This window comes from Psammomys obesus, unplaced genomic scaffold, assembly GCF_907164565.1.
Source record: "Psammomys obesus unplaced genomic scaffold, mPsaObe1.curated_primary_1811, whole genome shotgun sequence".
NCBI classification, from domain to species: domain Eukaryota; kingdom Metazoa; phylum Chordata; class Mammalia; order Rodentia; family Muridae; genus Psammomys; species Psammomys obesus.
This window is the reverse complement of record NW_026589073.1, coordinates 6,072-29,889: the sequence shown is the minus strand read 5'-3', so window position 1 is coordinate 29,889 and position 23,818 is coordinate 6,072. Positions and strand designations below refer to the sequence as shown.

At 46.0% G+C, this 23,818-nt stretch overlaps 1 protein-coding gene across 1 annotated transcript; it reads right to left on the bottom strand.

The window, feature by feature from the left end:
- Positions 1-11: 11 nt before the first annotated feature.
- LOC129674811 (feline leukemia virus subgroup C receptor-related protein 2) lies at positions 12-22,544 on the bottom strand (the record flags this gene model as incomplete). Its single annotated transcript, XM_055604912.1, has 9 exons — positions 12-1,353; positions 5,732-5,787; positions 6,291-6,402; positions 6,526-6,631; positions 7,795-7,905; positions 11,330-11,433; positions 13,502-13,569; positions 19,492-19,632; positions 22,403-22,544. Coding segments are annotated over 9 exons (921 nt in total), but the record flags the coding sequence as incomplete, so codon positions are not given.
- Between the last annotated feature and the right edge of the window lie 1,274 nt (positions 22,545-23,818).

Genomic DNA, 23,818 nt, shown 5'->3' with positions numbered 1-23,818 from the left:
ACACACACACACACACACACACACACACACACACACACACACACACACATACACACAGATATGCATGCATGTACACACAAGCTGATCCCCTCTGGCCTGGCACCCCAGCACTGCAGGCAATCTGGCTGCTCTGGTATGCTTAAGACCAGACAATACAATGGTCATGACCAGAGTTGCTTAAGGCACAGGAGAAAATAGTTAGCAGTTTATCTTGGGGGAGACACTGAAAGCCCATGAGTATAACCAGCAGACTGGGTGGGGAAGGAACCTTTTTAAATTTAAAATACCTGACAAGGACTCTTGCTAGCAGGGGCAGGGAGAGGGTTTAGTTGTGCAAATACTGGCCCCAAAATACACGGGATCATGTTTAACTGAAATAGACATTTCTTCTGCTTCTTTCCTCAGAGATATACTTCTGTGTCACAGTAGAGTAAATAAGACTAACTTTCAATAAAGGTTGGAGCCACGTGCCCCCAGTGGCTATAGTTCCCAGTGTAATATCCAGTGAAGACATTCTGAGTGGCCTGGGACACACGCGTCCCTAGGTGAGCACCATTTTTGTAGGAAAGCACCTTCCATTCCAGTTCAGAGCTCTACAGACTCCCCAGCACTGTCCCACCTACACAGTGAGCCCTCGCCAGTCAGTTTCTCCTTTGAGGCCACAGAAAGGTTTGCTCTGGTTTATAGCGTTTAGTCTCCTTGACTCTCCGGAAAGGTCTGAAGAGAGACAGCAGTGTTAGGCAGAAAGGGCTAAGGCAAGAGTCCTGACAGCTGTGCTGGTGGAATGATGGAGGCTGAACCACGGTACTTCCTCATCATGACCCTCGGGCAGAGCATCTTGCTCAGTCTCAGTAAACTGGGCTTTGTTTGGGTAAGCCTTAAGACATCAGAAAAAGTTAATATCCTGAATAAGCTTTCTTAGGAAAATTCTGCAAGCATTCTCCACGAGAGAAGAAAGGGGATAAAGAGATGGCAAGGGACCAAGCAAAGATGGACTCCAACACCCTCCACCAGCCTCTCCCAATATTAGCCCAAGACCTAAGAGGGAGAGGGGACTGGAATCCAGTCTGCATTTGGGGACAGGTGAGGTTTTCCCCAAGGAAACCATCCAGGTCCTCGGGTAGCGTCCAGTAGGCATAGGCACCGCCATGCAAGTCACATCTTCCTCCTGCTTCCTCTAAAAGCTTCTCCGTGAAAATCTAGGTGCTGGCAGTGACAGCTAAGTGGAGCCAAGAGGTGAGTGTCTATGTTCCTGAGTCTCTGCCACCTCTCTCAGAGATGAGCCTCCTCCGACACGACAGTGGGTGCCTTGCTGGTATTAATCTCCTCCTCCTCTTCTTCCTCCTGGACTTTCTAGAGGGCAAAGAAAACAGGCAGCCCTGTGATTACAGCCTACAGATCTCCTCCCTGGCTGAAGCAGCTACCTGTCCATAACTGATCGGTGGCAAGTACACAGGCGGGAGGCCCCTCCGTGTCTCCACAGAGCAAATAAAACACACAAGGAAACAAGCGAGCTCAGTGTGTTCCCCAGACACCTCCCTCGCCATCGCCACTCATCAGAGGGAAAAAAGCCAGCCTCCTGTTCCAGCAGCCCCAAACTCACCTCCCCAGGCCATCAACTAAGCTGCTGCTAGTTCCAAATCAGCAGATCACTCAGAATCTCAACTAGCCCACTGGGAGGCAGGGACCCCAGGATGAGGTTTATTATAATGTCTATGGAATGGATGGCTTAAGATACCCTGCTGTTATAATGCCTATGGGATAGATGCCCCAAGATACACTATATCTGAATTCAATGGCCATGCAGTTATATAAATTCAGAGAGAAGAACACTGCAGAAGCTTTTGGAGGGAACCAGTTCGGGCTTGGCTTTTTGAGGGGAAGGGTGGCATGGAGTTCACTTATAGGAAGTCTCTTGGCTCACGCTTATTAAGTGGGTTAGGGATTAGGTATAGCCTGGAAATTTTCCTGTGGGGTCCCTTACACATATTGCCAACTTGGGCATTTGGCTGTCTTCTAATTAGCAAAAGGGCCTTGAACACAGACATTACTACAGAGCCAGCACTGCTCAAGGCCCAGAGGAGGGTGCGCAGGGCCAAGTCAGAAGCCAATGCCAGCTGGACACACTGTGCTTTTGTCCCTAGGAATGCCTGGGCCCCATCCATAGCAAGGGCCACAGCTGTAGTAACCCAGCCCCCTCTTTCATTCTCAACCTTGCAGGCCTTTTGGCACCAGATCTGCCTCCGCCATTAGGAAACTTCATTCAGACAGCCCTCAGCTGACCCTGCACCTATTACACACATTCCTGCCTCCTCTGAAGCCACCGCCTCAAAAATCACCATCAGAAACAGCTTAGGAGCAGGGACGCACATCACTGTCTAGGTGCTGGAAGGACAAATGGAAACCCAGGGGTTCTCATAGTCAAGGTCAAGTCATTCGCCCTGTCGTTATGTTCTCTTTTTGCCTAAACAGTGCATCTCCTGATGTGTAGAAAGGGTAGATGCAGCCAGACCTGGTGCATGCCCTCGCCTCACTGGGCTCTGACCATGGGCCCAAATACAAGGATGCAAAACAGGGATAAAGCACAGGTGAGCCCCGTTACGGGTACCTAGTCCCATTCAGTGCTACTTCTGGTATTCAGCCATCATGGAGAGTGAGCCAACAACTCCATCTGATTGACAAACTGAGTAAATGGACAGGATCCGGCTCCAACAACAGTGAATTTTTACAACTGAAAAAGGAAACAGGATGGAAATGCCCATATCTGTAGATACGAGGTATAACATGTAATTGATGATGAAGTTTATCTTTTTAAAACTGTGTGTTTGTTTATGTGCACGCTTGTTTGTGTGTGTGTGTGTGTGTGTGTGTATGTATTTATGAGGGTATGTTCAGCAGAATGCAAGGCCTGAAGAGCTGGAGTTACAGAACCTGGTGAACTACCTGATAGGGGTATTAGGAATTGAACTCACGCCCTCGGTGTGAATACATACTCTTAACTGAGGAGCAATCTCTTTAGCACTTATCGTTATTAAGCAAACATACAGAATAGAAAATGAGATATATACATCTTCATAGGTTACAGCACTGGTAGCTGGACTGGTGATATAATATAATCAGCTATTTATAGTATTAGTGTATAGTACATTCTAATATGTAAATATATTTTATTTACCTTTATCTTCCAACTTAAACACATGACACAAAAGTCATGGTCCCAATTAAAAATTTTTCACCAAAATCTATTTTATTTTAGACACCTTTACCCAGGCTTGTCATATAATTATGGCCAAAGTATTCTAAATCATTGTGTCTCTTTATAGACAACACAGTAAAAGCCCATGTCCTTGGTGGCCTTTGCTCTTCAGCACTGATCTAGATAACATTGTCCTACCTTAGGCTTTCCCTATCTCCCAGTAAACACTCTATTATAGGCTCCCTGCCCCCTCCCCCATGCTAGCTGCTGCCTGCCAACTCTAGAATGTGATTTCGGAATACAAATAGTAAAAAGAACTAAAGGATTCTCCCTTAGAAGCCAGCACATAGCCCCGAATGGCTACTTTCTGCACTCCCTGCGGGAAATCGGCTCTGCCTTAGAAAACTGGCAAAGGTTTTTCAAGTTGATAAATGCTCAGTCTTGGTGCGCCTGTACAGTAGCTGAAGCAACACACTGATGGCACTGACTGCATCTCTCCAGAGACGTCAACAACTCATAAATTAAAACATGACAGCTGATCCATTCCTTCAGGAAATACTGTCCCTTAGCCTAGCAATCCAGCCTCCATCGTATTAATCCCCGTACTATTATTATAATGTAGGAGGCATGGAGGTCTTTGTGCTCACCAAGGAGGTTCGGAGAACAAGGAGTGTTAGATACACAGGGCTATCCCTTCAGGGGGGAGGAATGCTTAACCTAATGTGCCCAGAAAGCTGGTAGTGGGTGTAGTTCCTAGCCTGGTGACCTTTGTGGCCACACCGGATCCTCCCCAGACCCTCTAGTAAACTTGTTTTTCTCAGTCAATTTATAGAGCCCATCTTTATGGACGGAGTCACATGTCTTTTACAAAGAGTTTCGATGCAATCACTTTCGGAGGTAGTCACGTCTGATCTTTATTTAGCTTGCTTTGTTCCTCAGATTTATGTGTGCTTTGTCATACACACAGGACTGAGTTCATTGTCACCAGGAAAATTTTCACCAAACTGTGCTGCGCTTAAATAAACCTAAAATAAACTACTCAGGGTCAGACTCACCAAGTTTGAACCAACACCTGCTACATTCTCCAGATAAGCGTGAGGACATGCGTTCAGATCCCTAGAACCCATTCAAATGTTGGGCAGCCATGGTGAGCCCCCCTGTAATTCTAGAACTCAGAAGGTGGTTGGAGACCCAGAACAATCTGGCTAACCAAACTAGCTATACGCACGAGCCATGGGTTCAGCCAGAGAGTCTGCTTCAACGTAGAAGGTGGAAGATGGCCAAGGAAATTCCTGATGCCAACCAAATTCCCGCATGCCTCCACATGCAGGCACACCTACACATATGCAAACATGCATACACATGAAAAAGAAAAAAAAGTATGTGTGCATATATATCCACACGCATGGACATGCATAAATAGTAAATAGTATAGTTAGGAAATGATTTTGAGATTTTTGTATATTTTTTCTGTTTTTTTTTTTTCTACAAAGGATATGTCTGTAATGAATTTGATGGTGGTGGTGGAGGTGGTGGTGGTGGTGGTGGTGGTGGTGGTGGTGGTGGGTGTGTGTGTAAAACAAATATCCTCCTTTGGTTCGTCACACTTGCATTTCCTTTTATCTTGAATGTGCCTCCTGCTCCATGCTGGGGACTGAACTTAAGACTCTGTGAATGCTGAGGAACCACTCTGCCACTGAGTTCCCCAGGCCCTCGCTCAGACTTAATTCTATCATTTTGGTTAAAGTGGTTTCCAGCTGACTAGGGCAGATGGAAATCACTTTTCTGTCCTAGAGCATATTCCCTGTCCCACACCTTCCACTGCCACCAGCTCCTGCTTCTTGACTGGTCCTTGTAGAGGTCTTCTGGAAGCCTACTGGCTCCATCCTCGTTACTCTGCTGCCACCACTACCACCACAGAGTGATGCTCCCTTGCTAGTCACAGACACCAAGTTGATAACAGTGAAGCTGAGGGCTCAAGACTTGGTTTAAGAACGCAAGAGCAGATGCTGTTTAGGAGCTTGTGACAGCAATGATAATGCTCTGGGGAGCAGAACAATGAGACCGGAGGCTGGTTGAAAGTCAAAGAAGGGGATGGAGAAAGGGCCAATGGTTAAGAGCACTGGCTGCTCTTACAGAGGACCCAGGTTTGGTTCCCAGAACCCACATGGTGGTTCAGAACCACCTGCAACTCCAGTTCCAAGAGATATGATACCTTCTTCTGGCCTCTGTGGTCACTGGGCGTGTACATGGGATGCATGTGTACAAGCAGGCAAACACTCACATATAAAATAAAAGTTAATCTTTTGAAGAATTCAAAAAAGAAAATGGAAGAGGATTCTGAGAGAGGAGCAATACTGGACACCCACTGAGGAAATTCTTTGGCTGCCATGTTTATGAGAGGTGAGCTGGCCTCACACAGTCACAGCAGAAACCAGTTCTTCTGGGAGCTTCTAGGAGCCCCACCTGTGTTGCCACATCCTTATCAGAGGCTTAGAACCCAGATCCTACCCCAAAAAACTCAAACACACTCACAGTCTCAGGAGCATCCTTGTTCGCCTTCTGTCTCCGAAGATCTGCCTTAATAAAAGCTGAGATTGAAAAAGAAGAGTGTCAGAGGCAGAGTCATCAAGTAAATCCACTGGTCAAATTCATACAAGAGAAGGAATCCTCATTTTCCCAAGGATCATAGCTATCCCAATCCTACTTCAGACCATCAAGAAGTGGCTGGCACCATCACCCATCTTGAAAGGTCCCAAGTCACTGCTGTCCTTGAGAGGCAGAAGCCAATAGTGATCCTGACATTCACTTAAGGGTCTCTTAAAAGGGGCTTTACACATACTGTGCTAACCACCACCAACAAATCCTCACTGTACAAATTAAGAAACTGAGGTCTCCAGAGCCTGATCCATTTGTTCATGTTGTGAAAGTCAACATCAAACATGGGCCTTCTGATTCCAGAAATCCATCAAGCCCTCCCATCTATCCCCACATGTGTGCTCCCCATTATAATCACCAGTCAAGACTCAGGTTCCAAATTTCCAACATCCCATGAGTAGCATGACTCTCATCTTGCTCTCAGGCCTTCACTCACCAGTGAGAGCTGATCCAAGAGCAAGGAACACACACAGGAAGATATTCCCAGCAGAGGATCCATAGTTCTCAATAATCTGGCCTTGGGAGATGGTGAAGATGATCCCAAATACCTGGAGAAACATAAGGAAGGCAGGAAACGAGGGCTTAATCAATTAAGCCACGGGGATGGTTAAGATGCCATATGGTTACAGGCTCACAGCCAATCAGGGAGCAAAGAGAAAACAGGGCCCTACCTGTGCAGACACATTGAGGAGGCCAGACGACATGCCTTCAGATTCTGGGTATGTGAGCTCCACAGCAAACTCAAACCCCAGAGGCAGATAGCCAGTCATGAAGAAGCTGAAGTCCAGACCAGAGAACAAAGTGATGGAGAGTCTCCAGAACAAGAATGGGAGCCCACCTTTCCCCTTAGACTCCCTCCCTCCCCTGCTTTTCTCTTCCCATCAGGTTATCTGTCCATCTTCTAGGATGGTCTGTCAAAACAGGGAGTTCTCTGCAGACCTCTAGGCCTTGTTCTCAGTGGGTCTCTAATGTCTTTCCATGCTCTTCCCTCTACCCAGCAATGACACATTAGCATTCAGGGAAGGGCAAGAGTGCCTGGTGTGTTTCACTTTCAGCTGAGAATGAGTCCTAGATCCAGAGGCCCTGGGTTGGAAGGAAAAGTTCCTGGACATTGTCACCATGGATCTCTGGGACCTAGAAGAAGTTTGGGGTTCTCCCTATTTCCTTCCCAGTAGGAGACGGCTGAGAAGGACTGAGAGCCAAGTGTCTCTCACTCACTCTCACAGGGCATCATGCTGCCTGAAGGAAACTAACTGGGAGGTGAAGCCCAGGGAGGTCTCTGCAAAGGCCTGGGGCTCTGTGCATTTATTTGCTCACCCAACACATCCAAAAGTGCCAGTTCTAACTCCTTTCACCCACCCCATGCTTCCCCATGTCTTCATATCATGGTCTCTCTCCTTCCTTCCAGTTATCCTATGGAGTCGGTCATACTTATCTTCCTCTTCAGATGAGGAGACGACGGAAGCTCAGAACATCAGTTGGCAGGCCTGTGCTCTAAGTTGAGAGCAGAACTGAACCTTGGACTCGGAGCCACTAAACATTCCCTAGCGTCGCAGAATGTCTTGAAGGTCATAATTCATGCTTTATTCCATCCCAGCAGGATAGCCCAGCTACTTGATATAACCCAGTTGTTTTTGTTTTGTTTTATGGTGTTTCAAGACAGAGCCTCTCTACATTAGCCCGGGCTGTCTTAGAATTTACTATGTAGACCAGGCTGGCCTCAAAGTCACAGAGATCAGCTTGCATCTGCCTCCTGGGTGCTGGCATTCAAGGCATGCACCCCCCCCACCCCCAGCCTAAGACCCCTCAGCACCATTTCCATGTTTCCTGAGGCCTGTGAGAAGACAGCAAAGAGGACACGCATTGCATCCTAGGCCACGGGCCACTCTAGGAGCCAGGGGACGTGTTTTCCAATTAAACAAGTCAGACATGAGACTTACCCCAGCGTACCAGCAGTGATGAATACCACCCACAAATGGCCCAGTTTCAAGGTAAACGTGTACACCACCATGCCCACCAGGGTCATGATATACACTACCAGCGTTGTCTCCCTGCAGAAAAATGAGAAGGAAGTGAGTCACACGGTCTGCTTTAACAGCACCCAGCAGGCTGAGCTGTTCACTCCACAAGGAGCTACGGAGCCTCCATTCCCCTTCCGGCTCTCCGCAGCGTGCCAGCACACCTGCCGACACTAACCCAACAAGTACTCATGTCCAGTTAACAGTCGCACCGTGATCGATGCTGCGAAGGGGAAGACGAGGTAAATATGAGGCTATTCTGCTAGCCGCATGCTCTCTATCTGTACAGACCTCTCCACAAGCCTCGCCTGTATCCCATCCACAGGTAAGAACAATACAGCTCTGTCCTGTCTTTCGCCAAAAAGAAGAAGCTTCCTTTCTTTCTTTCTGTTTCTGTTTTTATTTTCGTTTTTGTTTTTGAGACAGGGTTCCTCTGTGCAGCCCTGGATGTTCTGAAACTCACTTTGTAGACCAGGCTAGCCTCAACCCAGAGACCTGCCTTTCTCTGCCTCCACAGTGCTGGGATTAAAGGCACATGCCACCACCACCCAGCCAGCTCCTTAAAGCCTCCGGTGCTGCTTGCTACATTTAGGGAATCAAAACCCTGTAGCAATGTTGGGCGGTAGTCTGGCTTGCCAGCTACCTATGCCAATTCTTCCTGTGGCCATTTGCACAGCTTTTCCTGTTGAATCTACTGAATTTGAACTACTCTGGTCCAGACAATAGAGTTGAAAGAGAATGTTCTCTTATCCTGAGCTAAGTGCCTGACTCCAAAGCCAAAGGGAGAAACCACTGCCTACTCCCTGCTGCCTTTCTCTTTGTGCTGGGTTTGATGTCAGGCTCACTGCTCCCACGCTCCTCCACACACTCTCTTCATTCACAGTGTTGGCCTCCCAGGACTCTCTTGTGTCCCTGAGTCCTCCAAACAGGCTGTTCCCTGTACCACTTCCTGTGAACAGCAGGACTCAGACTTGAGCGCTCAAAACTTTTACATGTCAGCAGGGCGAGGCGGTGCAGTTGCAGTGGTGTAATCCCAGGCAGAGGCAGGTGGATCTCCGTGAGTTCGAGGCCAGCCTGGTATACAAATCGAGTCCAGGACAGCCAGGGCTACACAAACAAACCTTTACCTGTCTCCTCTGAAGCAAGGGACACCAGCTATGGTATATGAAACTAATACTTCTATTGTGGTTCAGATTCTCTTACATACTTCACAGGTCTTTATGACTGCGATCAACCCTGCCAAGAAATTTCCAGCCACTCCTAATTTTACCAATGAAGAAACAGGTTCGATATGTGTTTAAAGTCACTTGATAAATCCAGCTGGTGGTGGCACACACGTTTAATCCCAGCACTCAGGAGGTAAAAGCAGGTGGATCTCTGAGTTTCGAGGCCAGCCTGGTCTATAGATCAACTTCAGGAACATCCACGACTACACGGAGAAACCTCGTCTCCAAACAAACAAACAAACAAACCACTAGCTGAGTAAATGCAGAAGGTAAGATCTGAACACAAGCTGGGTCTGACACATCGGGCACTGTCTCAAGCTACACACTGGAATAATAATTTACTATGCAGTTGCATTTTGGAAAGAAATCAAAGCCATAGCCAATAGGAGATGCTGCACTCCCCTGCTTCTGAGAATAAGGGACCATCTCCCTTCACCCCATCCACTTCCTCCATTCCCACCACCCCACAGAAAGCATGCTCATGACCATGAGTCAGTCTCAGTGATTTCTACAAACTCACCAGAAAGTAAAACAAAATAACAACAACAAAAAAAGCTTCTTTCTGCTGTGTTTATTAAACCACAACTCTACCTTCATACAGTAGCTTCTTTAAAAAGACAAAAATACAAAAAACTATTTCCAGCCTTCAACCCAAAGCAGCCAAATCCAGGAGTTTGGAGAGGAAGAGAGCTGGTTGACCGCTGGTTCTGGACAGAACTGGCCATGTCTCATCTCTGAAGAGGGCACAGCATGAGTCTCCTCAGGCCTTTACTGTGTTTTCTTATTCATCTAAGTCATCTGGCTGCCCACGATCCAGCCAAGCCAACATTCCAGTCCCTCCCTTCTCCTGCTGCAGGGCAGGCCCTGGAAAAAGGGACACTGCTGTCCTCTTGTCTGGGGGCGGCCAGCCTTCAGCGCTTTTGTATCTGGCTGAAACAAGCAACTAACAGACGCAGAGACGAGGTGGCAGCCAAGCTTCACCAGCGGCAATTAAGCCGAGCTAGGCTCCTTGCCGTAGTAAGGCTAGCAGCCACATCCCTGGGAGTGGCCTCAGCTGGCCTTTGACTAGGCCAGCCAAAGTGAGGCTTGACCTGCCCTCACTTTGTGAGGCTCACAGAAGTGGGTCTGTGTGACAGAACAGGTCCACCACTGTCTGTTGCCTCCAGACACTGGGAACTTTGGAAGGCTCTGACAAAGGGGCTCAGAATGTTGCCTATCCTGGTGCAGGGCCTCCTGGCAGCTAGTGTCCACCGAAGACCCCCTGTGTGAGGGGCACCACCGAGTCACAACTAAAAGGGAAGGACAGGACTGGAAATGCTGGCAACATAGTTCAGTACTCCATTACTTGCCTAGCATACACAGGTCCTGGGTTCGATTCTCAACACATGGGTGTAGGTTAGAAATAGGTTGGGAGGCTGTCCTCTAGTTTCTGTCCTCTGAAGAATTCCTTCAAGACTGGCTGATGAAGTGCTGCCCAGCAAACAGCAGAGGTCCTCCTGGCTACATCCCTGGGCTGAGATTACAAGCACATGCCACCATGTGGGTCTTTTTATGTGCATCCTAGGGATCCAACTCAGGGCAAGCTTACAGGGCAAGCGCTTCATCAATTGAGCCATCCCTCCGACCCCCAGCTTGCATTTGACAAAGCAGACCCTTCTACTGCATTGGCATCTGCAGAGCGGGGTGTCAGGATTTTGTATTTATAGGCCAGGATTAGGTTGGCATGTACGAAAATCTTTTACGATCACTCTGTGCTCTTACAAATATACTGGATATTCAGGCCCAAGGCACATCGTGATATTTGCCAACAAGATAAAAACAATTGCAAGGTTAAATGCACTGCAAACTGGTGTAAAACACAGAGAGCTCAGTTAGCCCAGAGCAGCCAAGGGTATGGGTCAGGGAAATCACCTCTTCATCTCTCCTTGGCGTTTCCACAAACTTTTCAACTGCTGAGATTTGTTTTCACTTTTCTGTCCTCTGTCCTTTCCACAAGGCTTTTGGATGGGAAAAAGACTAAGCTAGCCTTCGAGAGATCCCACAGAGTGAGTACAGTGTTCTGCTTTGTAAATGAGGAAACTGTGACTCAAGAGAAAGTGGGAGATGCCTGCTTGACCACTCAGACCTCTGGCTGCTACCCCTCCCCTAAAGCTAATGAGCTATGTTCCAATAAGTATGCATTCCAAAAGCAAGGGGCCCCAGGTCTTGATCCAGGTCGTGATCCTACTCACTTGTATGTTTTGGACTTATCCAGCCAAATGCCTGAGATCATTGCTCCAAACATCCCGGCAATGACAATGGTCAGACCGATTCTTCCGGCATTCACTTCTTCCCCCTGGAAATGACACAGAGACCATCCCGTGGGGTCCATTATAGCCAGTATTTAGCAAATGCCAGGACAAGATGGCCCCTATAACAACAACCTGGAGAACATTCTAGAATAGCTGCACCTCCCAATAATAATCATACCCCAGCTGTGTATTTATGTATGCTAGAGTACCATGGTCAACCAAATTCTATCCTTAGAACCACTTTCAGGCAGATAAATTTTTTTAATTAATTAATTAGTCTGTTTGTTTGTTTGTTTGTTTGTTTGTTTTTGAGACAGGGTCTTACTATTTACCCCTGTCTGGAACTTGCTCTGTAGATCAAGCTGGCCTTGAACTCACAGAGATCCACTTGCCTTTGCCTCCCAACTGCTGGGATTAAAGGGCTACACCACCATGCTCAGCCCAGATATTTTTAAATTAATCCTTACTGCAATTCTATCTTATGTATCATTGTTTCCTTTTATAGATGGGAAAATCTACTGGCACCCATACATTTATTTCATCCATTTTTCAAGTGGGTCTAAACTGTGGCCATGCTTCCCAGGACAGCTATTAATGTGGCCCAACACACTTGTAGATAATAATGTCATTTTGCAATCAAAACATGTTGGGCACTAGTAGTTATATATATATATAATACTATAGAAGGATATATATATATATCCTTCTATAGTATTAATATAATATGTAAAAGTGTGGAAATTATTATTTAACTCTCATAATGCCTACCATACAATTAGGAGTCAGTCTGTACCCATTTGATGACATGAAACAGAGGCACAGTGAGATTAGCCTGCTACCCAAGTTACAGACATACGGCTTTAAGGACAGAGCTAGAATATGATCTTAGAACCAGCTCTGAAGACAGGGACAGCTAACGGTAGTGGCTTCTGCCCCTGCAAGTGTGACATCGATGGCCTTGGTGTGCCTGACTCTATGACACTCAGTATCGCTTTCCCAATATCCAGCCTTACTGGTTCTGGAAACATTTATACCAAATGCTTTCACTGATTTCAGAACAGCCAGGTCCACATAAGAAGACCTTGTCTAAAAAAAAAACTTAACTAATAAGAAATAAAATGGGGCTGGAGAGACGACTCAGCAGTTAAGAGCTGGGAAGAGCTGGCTGCCCTTCCCAGAGGCCAGGGTTCAATTCCCAGCATCCACATGGCAGCTCACCACTGTCTGCAACTGTAGTCTCAGGGGATGTCATGCCCTCTCCTAGTCTCTATGGACATTAAGCACACATATGTGCATAGACATTCGTGCAGGCGAAATACCCATACACATAAAATAAATAAAAATTAAGGAAAACCAAAGCATTCAATATGATTGAACATATAAGTTCAAAATTAAACCTTGCCTATATAATAAATATTATATGAACACACTCACACACACACACACACACACACACACACACACACATTATATGTCATTACTTATTCCCTAGTCTTTTTATATAAATTTTGTTTCAGGTATTTGGGTATTTCGCCTACACGGATAGATGTATACCACATTCATGCCCAGTGGTTATAAAGGCCAATAGAAAGTTTCCAATCTCCTGGAATTGAAGTTACAGTGGTTGGGGGTCGTCATGTGGGTTCTGAGTATTGAACCCAGGTCCCCCGGAAGAGCAGCCAGTGCTCTTAGCCACTGAGACATCTCTCCAGACCCTATTCTCTACTCTTAGAGAATAATCTTTCAAGAGGTAATTGTAGCTGGGCATAATTGTACATGCCTCTCATCCCAGCACTCAGGAGGCAGAGGGAGGCAGATCTCTTTAATTTTCCAAGCTAACAAAGGCTGTATTGTGGAATCCTGCCTCAAAAAAAAAAAAAAAGGTAATATGTCTATTGTAGAAGAGAGGTCTAAGGTGATAACAAGCTTGTCATAATCATACTATGACATCGCTTAATACTACCAAAACTTAAACTGAGACCCAGGGCCATCTCCCTTCAAATCCCATGAGCACACTGCCATCAGAGGCTACCTGGAACAAGCTAGACCCCGGAGTGAGCTACCCAGCCTCTGCAGAGACACACTTGAATGTTTGGTATCTCCCTGCCTTACCGGGAAGTTCAAGATCACCATGCGATTCAGCAGAGTGGATAAGGCGTAAAAAGCACCAGCGTTCAGACCTGAAGGAAGGAGAGTAGAACACATTAGGATCAGCTTCCTCTCAGACCATGGGCTAGCATCTCTCCTCCCTGCAGCCGTTAGGGAAGTCAGAAGAAATCCTTGTCCCCACGGCCACTCTGCATGGTATCCACAGAGGAGAAAAATTCAGGGAAATGGGAGGTGACTTTCCAGTTCTTCTGAAAACAACACAGAGCAACCAACACAATCCTTTCTTAGCCACACACCATTATACCATGATTCCTTTAACCTGCTCCGGATGACTCTGTACAGGACCACTCCACGTCAGAACCGTCTATGTTCCTCCTTTCAGCTTTAACCTTCGGGGTTCAAACAAGCACTGGATACTCTCCACCTCATCCCAGTGACCCTTTTTTCTCTCTGAGCACCCAGCTTGGAGCCTTGGCACCCTTCTACCTGCTGGCTGCCTCTCCTCTCTCCTCACACAGATCTACTACGCAAAACTAAGAACACCCAAATGAGCATTTAGTTGATGCCCTACTTCATCAGTTTATTCAACAAATGGTGGCATACCTAGAAATTTCTGGTAGAAAGAGAGAATAGGGGCTGGGGAGATGGCTCAGTTGGTAAAGTTTCTGCCACTCAAGCATGAAGACTTGAGTTCAGATCTCTAGTATACATTGCAAAGAGCCAGGCATGGCCTCTGGGGCCGGTAGACCCAGCACTCTGGGGAAGGGCAGAGACAAGTGGGTCCTGACACTCATTGGCCAGCCAACCTAGCAAAACTGATGAGCTCCAGGTTTCAGTCAGAGACTCGGCTTCAAATAAATAAATAAATAAATAAATAAATAAATAAATAAATGGTGAATCAGGAAGGAGACAGAATGTGGGACACTGTGAGGAACTGAAGGTAGGCAGTAGTTAGGTATGACCAAAATGTATTATATAAATATGTGAAAATTTCAAAAAAATAAATAAAAATACTACTTAAAAAGGCAGAGAGTGACTGAGAAAAGATGCACATATCCATATGAACACATATGTATATATAAATATAACATATAAGCATATGTTGTACATACATATATGTATATATAGACATATGTATATACAAAAACATACAAGAAGGAAGGAAGGAACAAAAAAGAAAGTAAGTAGATAATAAGGTGATTCACCCCAAACCACACAATGAATCAGTAACTACGCTGAGACCAGAACTGACCAAAAGGAGAAAGGGCTTCCTGGCCTTTCTTCAAGGATCACTATGATGGTAATGAAGATGATGAAGATAATGATAATGATGACAGCACCACATACATAAGTGCTAGCTCTGTTCTAAGGACCATGCAGTCTCTATAATTTCCCTAGAATTAAGTAGTGTTAGCATCCTCTTTCTATACATGAGAAAAATGCACACAGTTTGAAAGCAAACCCAAGACTGAGTGAGGTGATACATACTACTACTATGTCATATCCCACATAATCCCAGCATTTTGGAGACTGAGGCAGGAGGATCATGAATAAGAAGCCTATCTTTTTTTTTTAACTTTTATTAATTACACTTTATTCACTTTGTGTCCCCCATAAACCCCTCCCTCCTTCCCTCCTAATCCCACCCTCCCTCCCCCTTCTTCACACATGCCCCTCCCCAAGTCCACTGATAGGGGAGGCCCTCCTCTCCTTCCTTCTGATCCTAGTCTATCAGATCTCAGGAGTAGTTGCATTGTCTTCTTCTGTGGCCTGGTAAGGCTGCTCCCCCTCAGGGGGAGGTGATCAAAGAGCAGGCCAATCAGTTCATGTCAGAGGCAGTCCCTGTTCCCATTACTATGGAACCAACTTGGACACTGAACTGCCATGTGCTACATCTGTGTAGGGATTCTAGGTTATCTCCATGCATGGTACTTTGTTGGAGTATGAGTCTCTGGGAAGACCCCTGTGTTCAAATTTTTTAGTTCTGTTGCTCTCCTTGTGGAGCTCCTGTCCTCTCTAGATCTTACTATTTCCCACTTCTTTCATAAGATTCCATGCACTCTGTCCAACATAAGTCTCAGCATCTGCTTTGATAGTCTGCATAGCAGAGTCTTTCAGAGGCCCTCTGTGGCAGGTTCCTCACTTGTTTCCTCTTTTCTCCTTCTTCTGATGTCCATCCTCTTTGCCTTTCGGGATGGGGATTGAGCATTTTAGTCAGAGTCCTCCCTCTTGATTAGTTTCTTTAGGTGTACAGATTTTAGTAGGTTTATCCTATATTATATGTCTATATGAGTGAGTATATACCGTGTGTGTCTTTCTGCTTCTGAATAGCTCACTCAGGGCGATCCTTTCCAGTTCCCACCATTTACCTGCAAATTTCATGATCTTTAAGAAAAACAAAAACAAACAAAAAACCCACAAGAACAGGCATTCTATAGTGCTTACTAAGGGCTTTTTATTTTATTTTTATTTGTTTGTTTGTTTATTGCTTTGCCTGCATATTGAAGATCACAAGACTACCATAGAAACTCATCGATTTGTGGAGAAGAGTATGAGACAGGACACACAGCAGGGAAGCCTTGGGAGTTCAGCTTTAGTGAGGCCAGTTCACAGAGCCTCAGATCATAGAGGCATCTTGATGCTGTTTCTATGTGGGCCTCAAGGTTTTGGCTGAGGAACAATGAAAGTTGAGTACAATAATCTCCTTGGTATAATGCTTCCCTGGAGCACAACTCTCTAGCCATAAAGGATGGGCCAGTGAAAAGAGTCACTGTTTTCAAAGGCACGTGAATGGCCCGGGATCATCTGCCCATCTTAAATCACGTTTTTTTTTTTTTTTTTTTTTTTTTTTTTAATCATCAACACTGCTAAAATAGTTGACATGCTCCCTATATCAGGCTTCCAAAGGAGCAAGATACAAAGTGAAGGTCAAATTTTCATGCAAATAGATAAAAATTTTCATCCCCACCCCTGCAGGCACACAGGCATTAAAGTAAAGGGTAAATCTGGGTCTGAATTTACCCCTGGTGTCTCCAGAGCCCTTGATGTCAGTTATTAGTTTCATGATTCAAAACAAAGGTGTCTTCAAGCCAGGCCAGTTTCTTGCCATCCCAGCCTCTCTCAGCAGGTCACCCCACAGATGCAAACGGTTGAGATCAGTATGGCCTACTCAACAAGTCAGGGCCACAGAGAGCCAACACATGCCGCAAGTTACCCAAGGTATCACAACTGCCAGGCTGGTGGTTGTCACATAAGAAAACATCCCACAGAGGACCAGAGAGATGCTGAATAAAAGTACCTACCACCACATCTGAGGACCCACATTCCACCACCAGGACCCACACGGTTGAAATAAATCTACTCCCACAGGTTGCCCTCTGAGCTCCACAAGTATACAGCAAGTCATGTGGACACATGCGCGCACACACACCGACAAATTGTAACTATTATAAAGAATGTTTAGTCGGGCGTCTGATCCGCAGCTTACTGGAAAACAAACCCAACTCACTTCAACCACATACCCACACACTTAGAATTCCATTCCTGTGTCAAGAGAGTCCTCAGGAGACAAGGTCCTGAAAAGTGGGGTGGGCTGGAATGTGGGAGAGAACAGGGAGAAAGGAAATAGCTCCTGCTCTCTTCTCTTCTCGTCCTATTATCTTCCCACCCTTCCTGCTTGCTCATCCGTTAGCATTCTGGCCTAGCCTGACCCTGCCAAAGCCAAGTGAACTTTGGCTTTAGGTGGAACAGCCGTTCTCACTTAGGTCCCCAGCTGGGATGAACAAGGTGGGAAGAATGCAGGGAAACAGAGACATTATCCAACTGAATCGGGGAGGGAACACCTCAATAGTATCACTTTTGTCAGCAAAGAATCCAGAGCACCCTGGCCCAGGATGCTAAAGCTGACCTGGGGGTGGGGGTGGGGGGTCAGTGAGCTAGTGACCATGTATGGTCAGTCTATCAGCACGTGCCCAACCCCACCCCGGACACAACTGCATCACGGGTGCTGGGAAAGAGCCCCCGTAATCTGCGTGTAAGCAAACCTTCCAGGTGAGGCTATCATGGCTGAGGCTGGAAATACTGACTTAGGTAGTGTGATTTATTAACAGCCTTTCCCCGTGCACTGGTTCAGGTGGAGAAGGGCAGGGAGCAGAGATACTCTCTGGAAGGCTCTCCCTCTTTCCCATGTGCTACACATTGTCCCCAGAGGAGCTGGCAGTTGATATGTGATTCTTGAATCAGTCTTTCGGTGTTCTTCCCCATATCTTCAAGTGTTGCTAGACACAAGTCGGACAACGTGAGTCCACCCCAAAGGGTTGAGTAACTCACACTCCAGAGCGGGAAGAGAATGAAATTCCGGGCCTGCCCCAGGGCATGGCACCACCTCCATAAATCCAGGGGATGGTCTGATTCTCAATTCTGACTTCCAACAAGGTAAACCCCCATCAGTTCAGGGAAGCGGCAGTATGTCCACCCTGGGAGCCTTCCATGCTGCCAAGCACATCACTAGGACATGCAGAGCCTGAGCAGGGGGTGGGCAGATTCGTGACAGTCATCACTGGATGTCCCCTTCCTTTTTGAAAGCCAGTTTCTCCCTCCAAAAAAAAAGAACTATTTCAGGGACCACTTAAAAGTTCAAAATGCAGCTGGGCAGTGGTGGCACATAGCTTTAATCCCAGCACTTGGGAGGCGGAGGCAGGTGGATCTCTGCGTTCAAGGCCAGCCTGGTCTACAAGGTGAGTTCCAGGACAGCCACAGAAAACACTTAAGCACTTATCTCCCCCTGAGCCGCAAGCTAGCCCTCAAATATCCAGATGTCAGAAGCCATAATGTTAACAGCAGTCAGAGGGATGCACTCAAGATAGAGCGAAAGGTAAAAGTGCTTGGAGTCATGGAATCCAGGGCCTGGAAGAGAACCCAAAGCCATCCGGTTTCACTGTCTATAGCAGTGCTTCTCAAGCTGTGGGTCGCAACCCCTTTGGGGATTAAATGAACTTTTCACAGGGGTTAGCCTAAGACTGTCAGAAAACACAGATGTTTGTATTATGATTTATAACAGTATCAAAATTACAGTTATGAAGTAGTGACAAAAGTAACTGTATGGCTGGAGGTCAGCACAACATGAGTTGCTGTATTAAAGGGTCGAAGTTAGGAAGGTTGAGTCTAAAGGGTGGTCCGAAGCCTAACATTCCCCACGTGGCTCCTCTCTACTTAGAGAATAGCCAACCCTCTACGTGCCTCGTCCCCGGCAGGTCACAACTGCTTTAGTTGGACATGTCTAGAGGTTGGAGACTTTATTGGGGATGAATGCAGAGGCATACTTGGAACTGAGAAGCTGAAGGGAATGAGGGATGGAGAACCAGACTTTACGGCTAACAAGGGCCTCTAGAGCTCTGCAGGAGGAGGGGTTGCCAGCTTTGGCCTGCGGCTGAAAAACATATTCTTCTCTAAGGGGTTGACAATCTCTTATCCAGTACTTCAGCAGTACTGAAGGTTTTGAGATAAAGGGCATTGATAAACCTGGTATGCAGCTGTTTAATTTTTATTTATTGTTTTGTGTGAATGGATGTTTTGTCTGAGAGTCTGTCTGTACCACGTGCACGCCCATTGCCTGGGGCAGCCAGAAGAGGGAGTCAGACCCCTTAAGACTGGAGTCACAGATGGTTATGAGCCACTACTGGCACATGCCTGTAGTCCCATCTACTGCGGAGCCACCAGAAGGCTCACTTGAAGCTTTACTTTGAGTCCTAAGTGTTAAGATATCACTGACAGAGGGGCGATCATCTTCAACTGCTCTACAGATATGGCGATACCAACAAGCTCTTACCAAAACCAGCAAGGACAAGGATGATTTTTCTAGGGTGGACCTTCAGACATATGCAGGGGCCCTCAGGGTCAACCGTAAACAACTCCACATGCACACTTGGGACTTGGAAAGACTGAGAAACACAGACAGAACAGGCTGGTTCTGAGCACTCCTGGGCACTCATTACCGTAGGTGATGACCAGCAGCATGAAGTTGAGGTTTTTGAAGAGCCGGACGATGGAACTTAAGTAGGAAGCATCAGGCGACGTCAAAGCATAACTCAGGGATTGGGCCCTGCTGGGAGGATACTTGGGCTTCTCCTTGAATACTGAAAGAAAAGTAATAGAGATGAGGAGGGGTGGTACCACCAGCCTGGGAGAACCAGTGCCACACAGACGTGAGCTGGCTCATCATCTAGGGAGGAGCTGAGGCGGGAAAGGCAATAACACTGTTTCTAGAGAAATCTTCCTAACTCCTCTCCTCAAGTTATTTCTCATTGTCTGAGGCTTTGCACAGAGTCCTTTCATTGCTTTTTCTTTCTTTTCTTTTTCTTTCTTTCTTTCTTTCTTTCTTTCTTTCTTTCTTTCTTTCTTTCTTCCTTCCTTTCTTTCTTTCTCTTTCTTCTTTCTTCTTTCTTTCTTTCTCTCTTTCTTTCTTTCTCTCTTTCTTTCTTTCTCTCTTTCTCTTTCTTTCTTTCTCTCTTTCTCTTTCTTTCTTTCTTTCTTTCTTTCTTTCTTTCTTTCTTTCTTCTCTTTTGTAGTACAGGGGATGGAACCTAGGACCTGGAGCATGCAAGGCAAGCACTCTCTGAGCTATTATCTCCAGCACCGTAATTTTTATTATACTTCCTTTTCTTTAATAGCCAGTGGAGGGCCAGAATCATTGAGCCTCCCAGGCAGTGTTCAAAGATCAAGGCAGCCTGTAATAACTAGCAAATAACTTGCTGCAAAGCCGAAGGGAGATGGGCACACACATGAATGAGAAGCGAAAGTGGAACTTTGGAAGGTTATGAAGCCTGTGAGTGGCTGAGCACCAGAGATCCTTTCAAGGGGGAATGGGATATGTGACAACAGGGTCACAGAGCCTGGCAACATGGCAGCCAAGCTCTTCCCTGAGTCAGTGAAAATTACAGTAGCAAAAGTTGAGAGTGTATTCCTAGTCTCACCAACACTGAATCAGACTTGTCTCATGAAAGAGACAAGACCACTCTTGTGTCACTCTTGGCTGAAGAGGGACTGTGGGGGACCGCACCAGTTCCACACAGCTGGTGTGATGTGACCCCACCGAGTGCCATCCGGCTTTTTGGTGGGCAGGTGTATTTAACTAGTTGTTTGACTAAACTGGTTCCCCCATATCATCTAAGCAAGCAAGCAAGCGCTGCCTGGCTTCTGGCGAGTCCCTTGAGACATCTCCTGGAAGGTGAGCAGTTGCTTCCAGAGGAAGTTCTGGAAATAAGGCTGGCTCTCCCAGCAGATCAAAGAACCCCCACCCCCAACCATTCCAGCTTTGACTTAGAGCCCTGCCTCTTCCTTCTCCAATAATAGTTTGGATAAATTCTCCCACTGGAATGTGCCATCCATTGTTTTGGCTGCTCAGCTTCTCTTCCATCAGAAGAAAGTAATGCAAGAAGGTGATTTAGTTCCACAGCATTAGGTGTTGTCTCAAGGATTCGGCAGGCATGAACCGAGACACAAATAAGGTTTCTTTTTTTTTTTTCATCCTTCACTCAGTTGACTACTACCTAATAAAAAAGCCAAACATAGGAACATCCTACCACCTAGGTTTGCAGTCACAAAGATCCTAGACCTCATTAGCCACAAACACAAGCATTTGGAGGCAGGCATTGTAGAATTTAAAACCACCCTGATCTGGTTCATTCTTCCTTTGCTCCCTCTCACAGCTTCTTGATGCTAGCCCTGTCCTTTCTCTAAGCTACCGTGAATGAAATGACATAGAGAATTCTGATATGGCATAAACATTTAACTCCATGACTCTGCAGGTGAGCCAGCACACAGGAATATAACTTTACTACCTGAGATAGGACTTCAGGGCAGAGGGCAGAGGGTAGCCTTTACATGGGTGATTAACAGGCTAATGGAAGAAAACTCTACCTGGACGTCTCTTGAATTGACCCTACTAATATCACTTACATGAAAACAATAAATGTTTGTTGTTGTTGTTCACTTTTATTGTTGTTTGCTATGTTTTGTTTGTTTTCTGTGAGACAGGGTCTCCCTATGTAGCATAGGATGTCCTAGAATTAATCATCCTCCTGCTTCAGCCTAGAGTACAAGGATCACAGGGGCCAGCCAGGAAACATAAATAATCAAATATGTGGGTGAGTAATTGGACATCTGTGTAAAATATTACTAGCAGTTATCTGAGTTTGCTTGTTGGGATTAAGTTGCTCAAGGATAAATTAATGGCCAGTCCTTTCTCTACACTCTGTAATTGTAATTTAGAGTGCGGCACTAAACAAACTTGGACTTCAATCCACTCCCGGCCACGTGCTTGCTGTCTAACTGGAATGACTTACTGAATTTCCCTCCAGTCTTAGCTTCCTTGTTGAAGCAGTCCTACAAGGCATCTTGTTCGTTGGGTTGTTGGGGAATAGATTAAATCAGACATTCTTGGGGGGGGGGCGGTTAGGAGGGTGGTTTCTCTGTATAACCCTGGTTGTCCTGGAAATTGTTTTGTAGACCAGGCTGGCCTCAAAGTCAAAGAGATCCTCCTGCCTCCTGGGTGCTGGGATTAAAGGCACACAACGCCATGTATGGCTGAGAATCAGACATTCTTAACACAATGTCTATGACACTGAAGGTCGCTGCTGGGTTTAATCAAGGTGACAGCAGTCTACCTAATTCTTCTGGTGAGATGAGAATGGAGAACTGATCAACTTAAACCTCTTCAGGGCTGATAACAAAGTATAGCACCAGGATAGCATGGTATTAGGAACAATTACTGAGGCTAAAATGTCCAAAGATTCTAAGAAGCCCTACCTCCAACGTCTCTAGGTATATGTGGTATTTAGGGCGTGCTCATATCTTGATTTAACTTTCCTACCCCTCCACCCACCAACAGCCTACTAAAGATCTTACCGATGATGACAAGGATGAAGAGGAGAGTGGCTACGCCTCCAATTATGTAGAACATGATGCTGATGTGGTAGGCAAGCTTTTCCTGGTCTTTGACGTTGGGTACCAGAACAGGAGGGACCAAAAACCCAATCGCAATTCCAAGCTACAGAAGACAGGCACAATCAATCAGTTATCAAATGGCCAAGAGCCAAATTTGAAGGCTACTATTAAGGGAACATAATTTCTGAGGCTGGGGAAATGGCTCAGTTGGTAAAATGCCTAGTATGCATGCATGAGGATCTGAGCTCACAGACCTAGCACCTGAATAAAAACTGGGTGTGGTTGAATATGGCTGTCCCCCAGCATTGGGAGGACAGAGACATCCCTGGGACTCATTGGCCAGCCAGCCTCACAGAACCAGTGAACTCCTGTTTCAAAACACAAAGGTGGAGAACAATGTAGGAAGACCACCAAAACCAACATCATCCTCTAGCCTCTTATCAACATATGCACATGCCCACATGATCATGTACATACACTGTACACACACATGCATGTACACATACAAAGAAATTTTATTCCCAATTTCCAGTCCTTCCTTGGACACAAGTCAGAATTACAATGGGGACTCTTGGTTGACAACTTGACTCATGCACACTTGTAACCCAAAAAAAAAAAAAAAAAAAAAAACTGTGGAAAATATTAGAGGTGGATCACACTACAGGCGGGCTCTCCTCTAGTGCAAACAAATGAGTAATGGTTTCTATGTCCCCATCTCTGGAATACAGTAATGTAACATTGACTCTTTTTTTTTCTCTCTTGTCCTATTGAAATGATCAGTTTCACTGAGTCTGTCAGCCCAGTGCTGAGAGTTCAGCTGAAAAGCTTCTATAACCTTGCACTACAGAACTGGCCTTCAGGGAGAGTTGGAAGCTGTCCGCCCATTTATAAGCATGAATGCTTCAGTTTGTTGTGTAATAGCTTAGCAACATCCAAAGTTTCTGTAACGTGAGGTCATACATGACTGCCAATGGTTACACACACACACACACGTATGCACACACAGGCATACAAATCACATGAATTAAAACACTAGCAAATAACGTGACCTGGGTGTCCCTGAGATCAGAAACACAATGATCAGCAGTTACTAACATAAAACTCTCCAAAGTCCTGCCACCCTCAATGGTTGGTAGCAGGCCAGTCAGGGCTTTCTCTTGGGCCTGGTTGTATGGAGAAGGAACTTAGTTTCTTGTCTAAATCCAGGAACAAGTTTGGTAAGGTCAGTAACAGCCTGGGGCCAGGGCCTTGGGAGAGTTGCAGTTTTGGTTCCTGGGACCTGCTTTGCCTCAGATTTGAAGGTTATCATCCCAAGGCTACTGAGCGCTCAGACTGTGGTGCTCTTGAGATAGCCTGTGTTCCCTTTGTGCAGCAGTA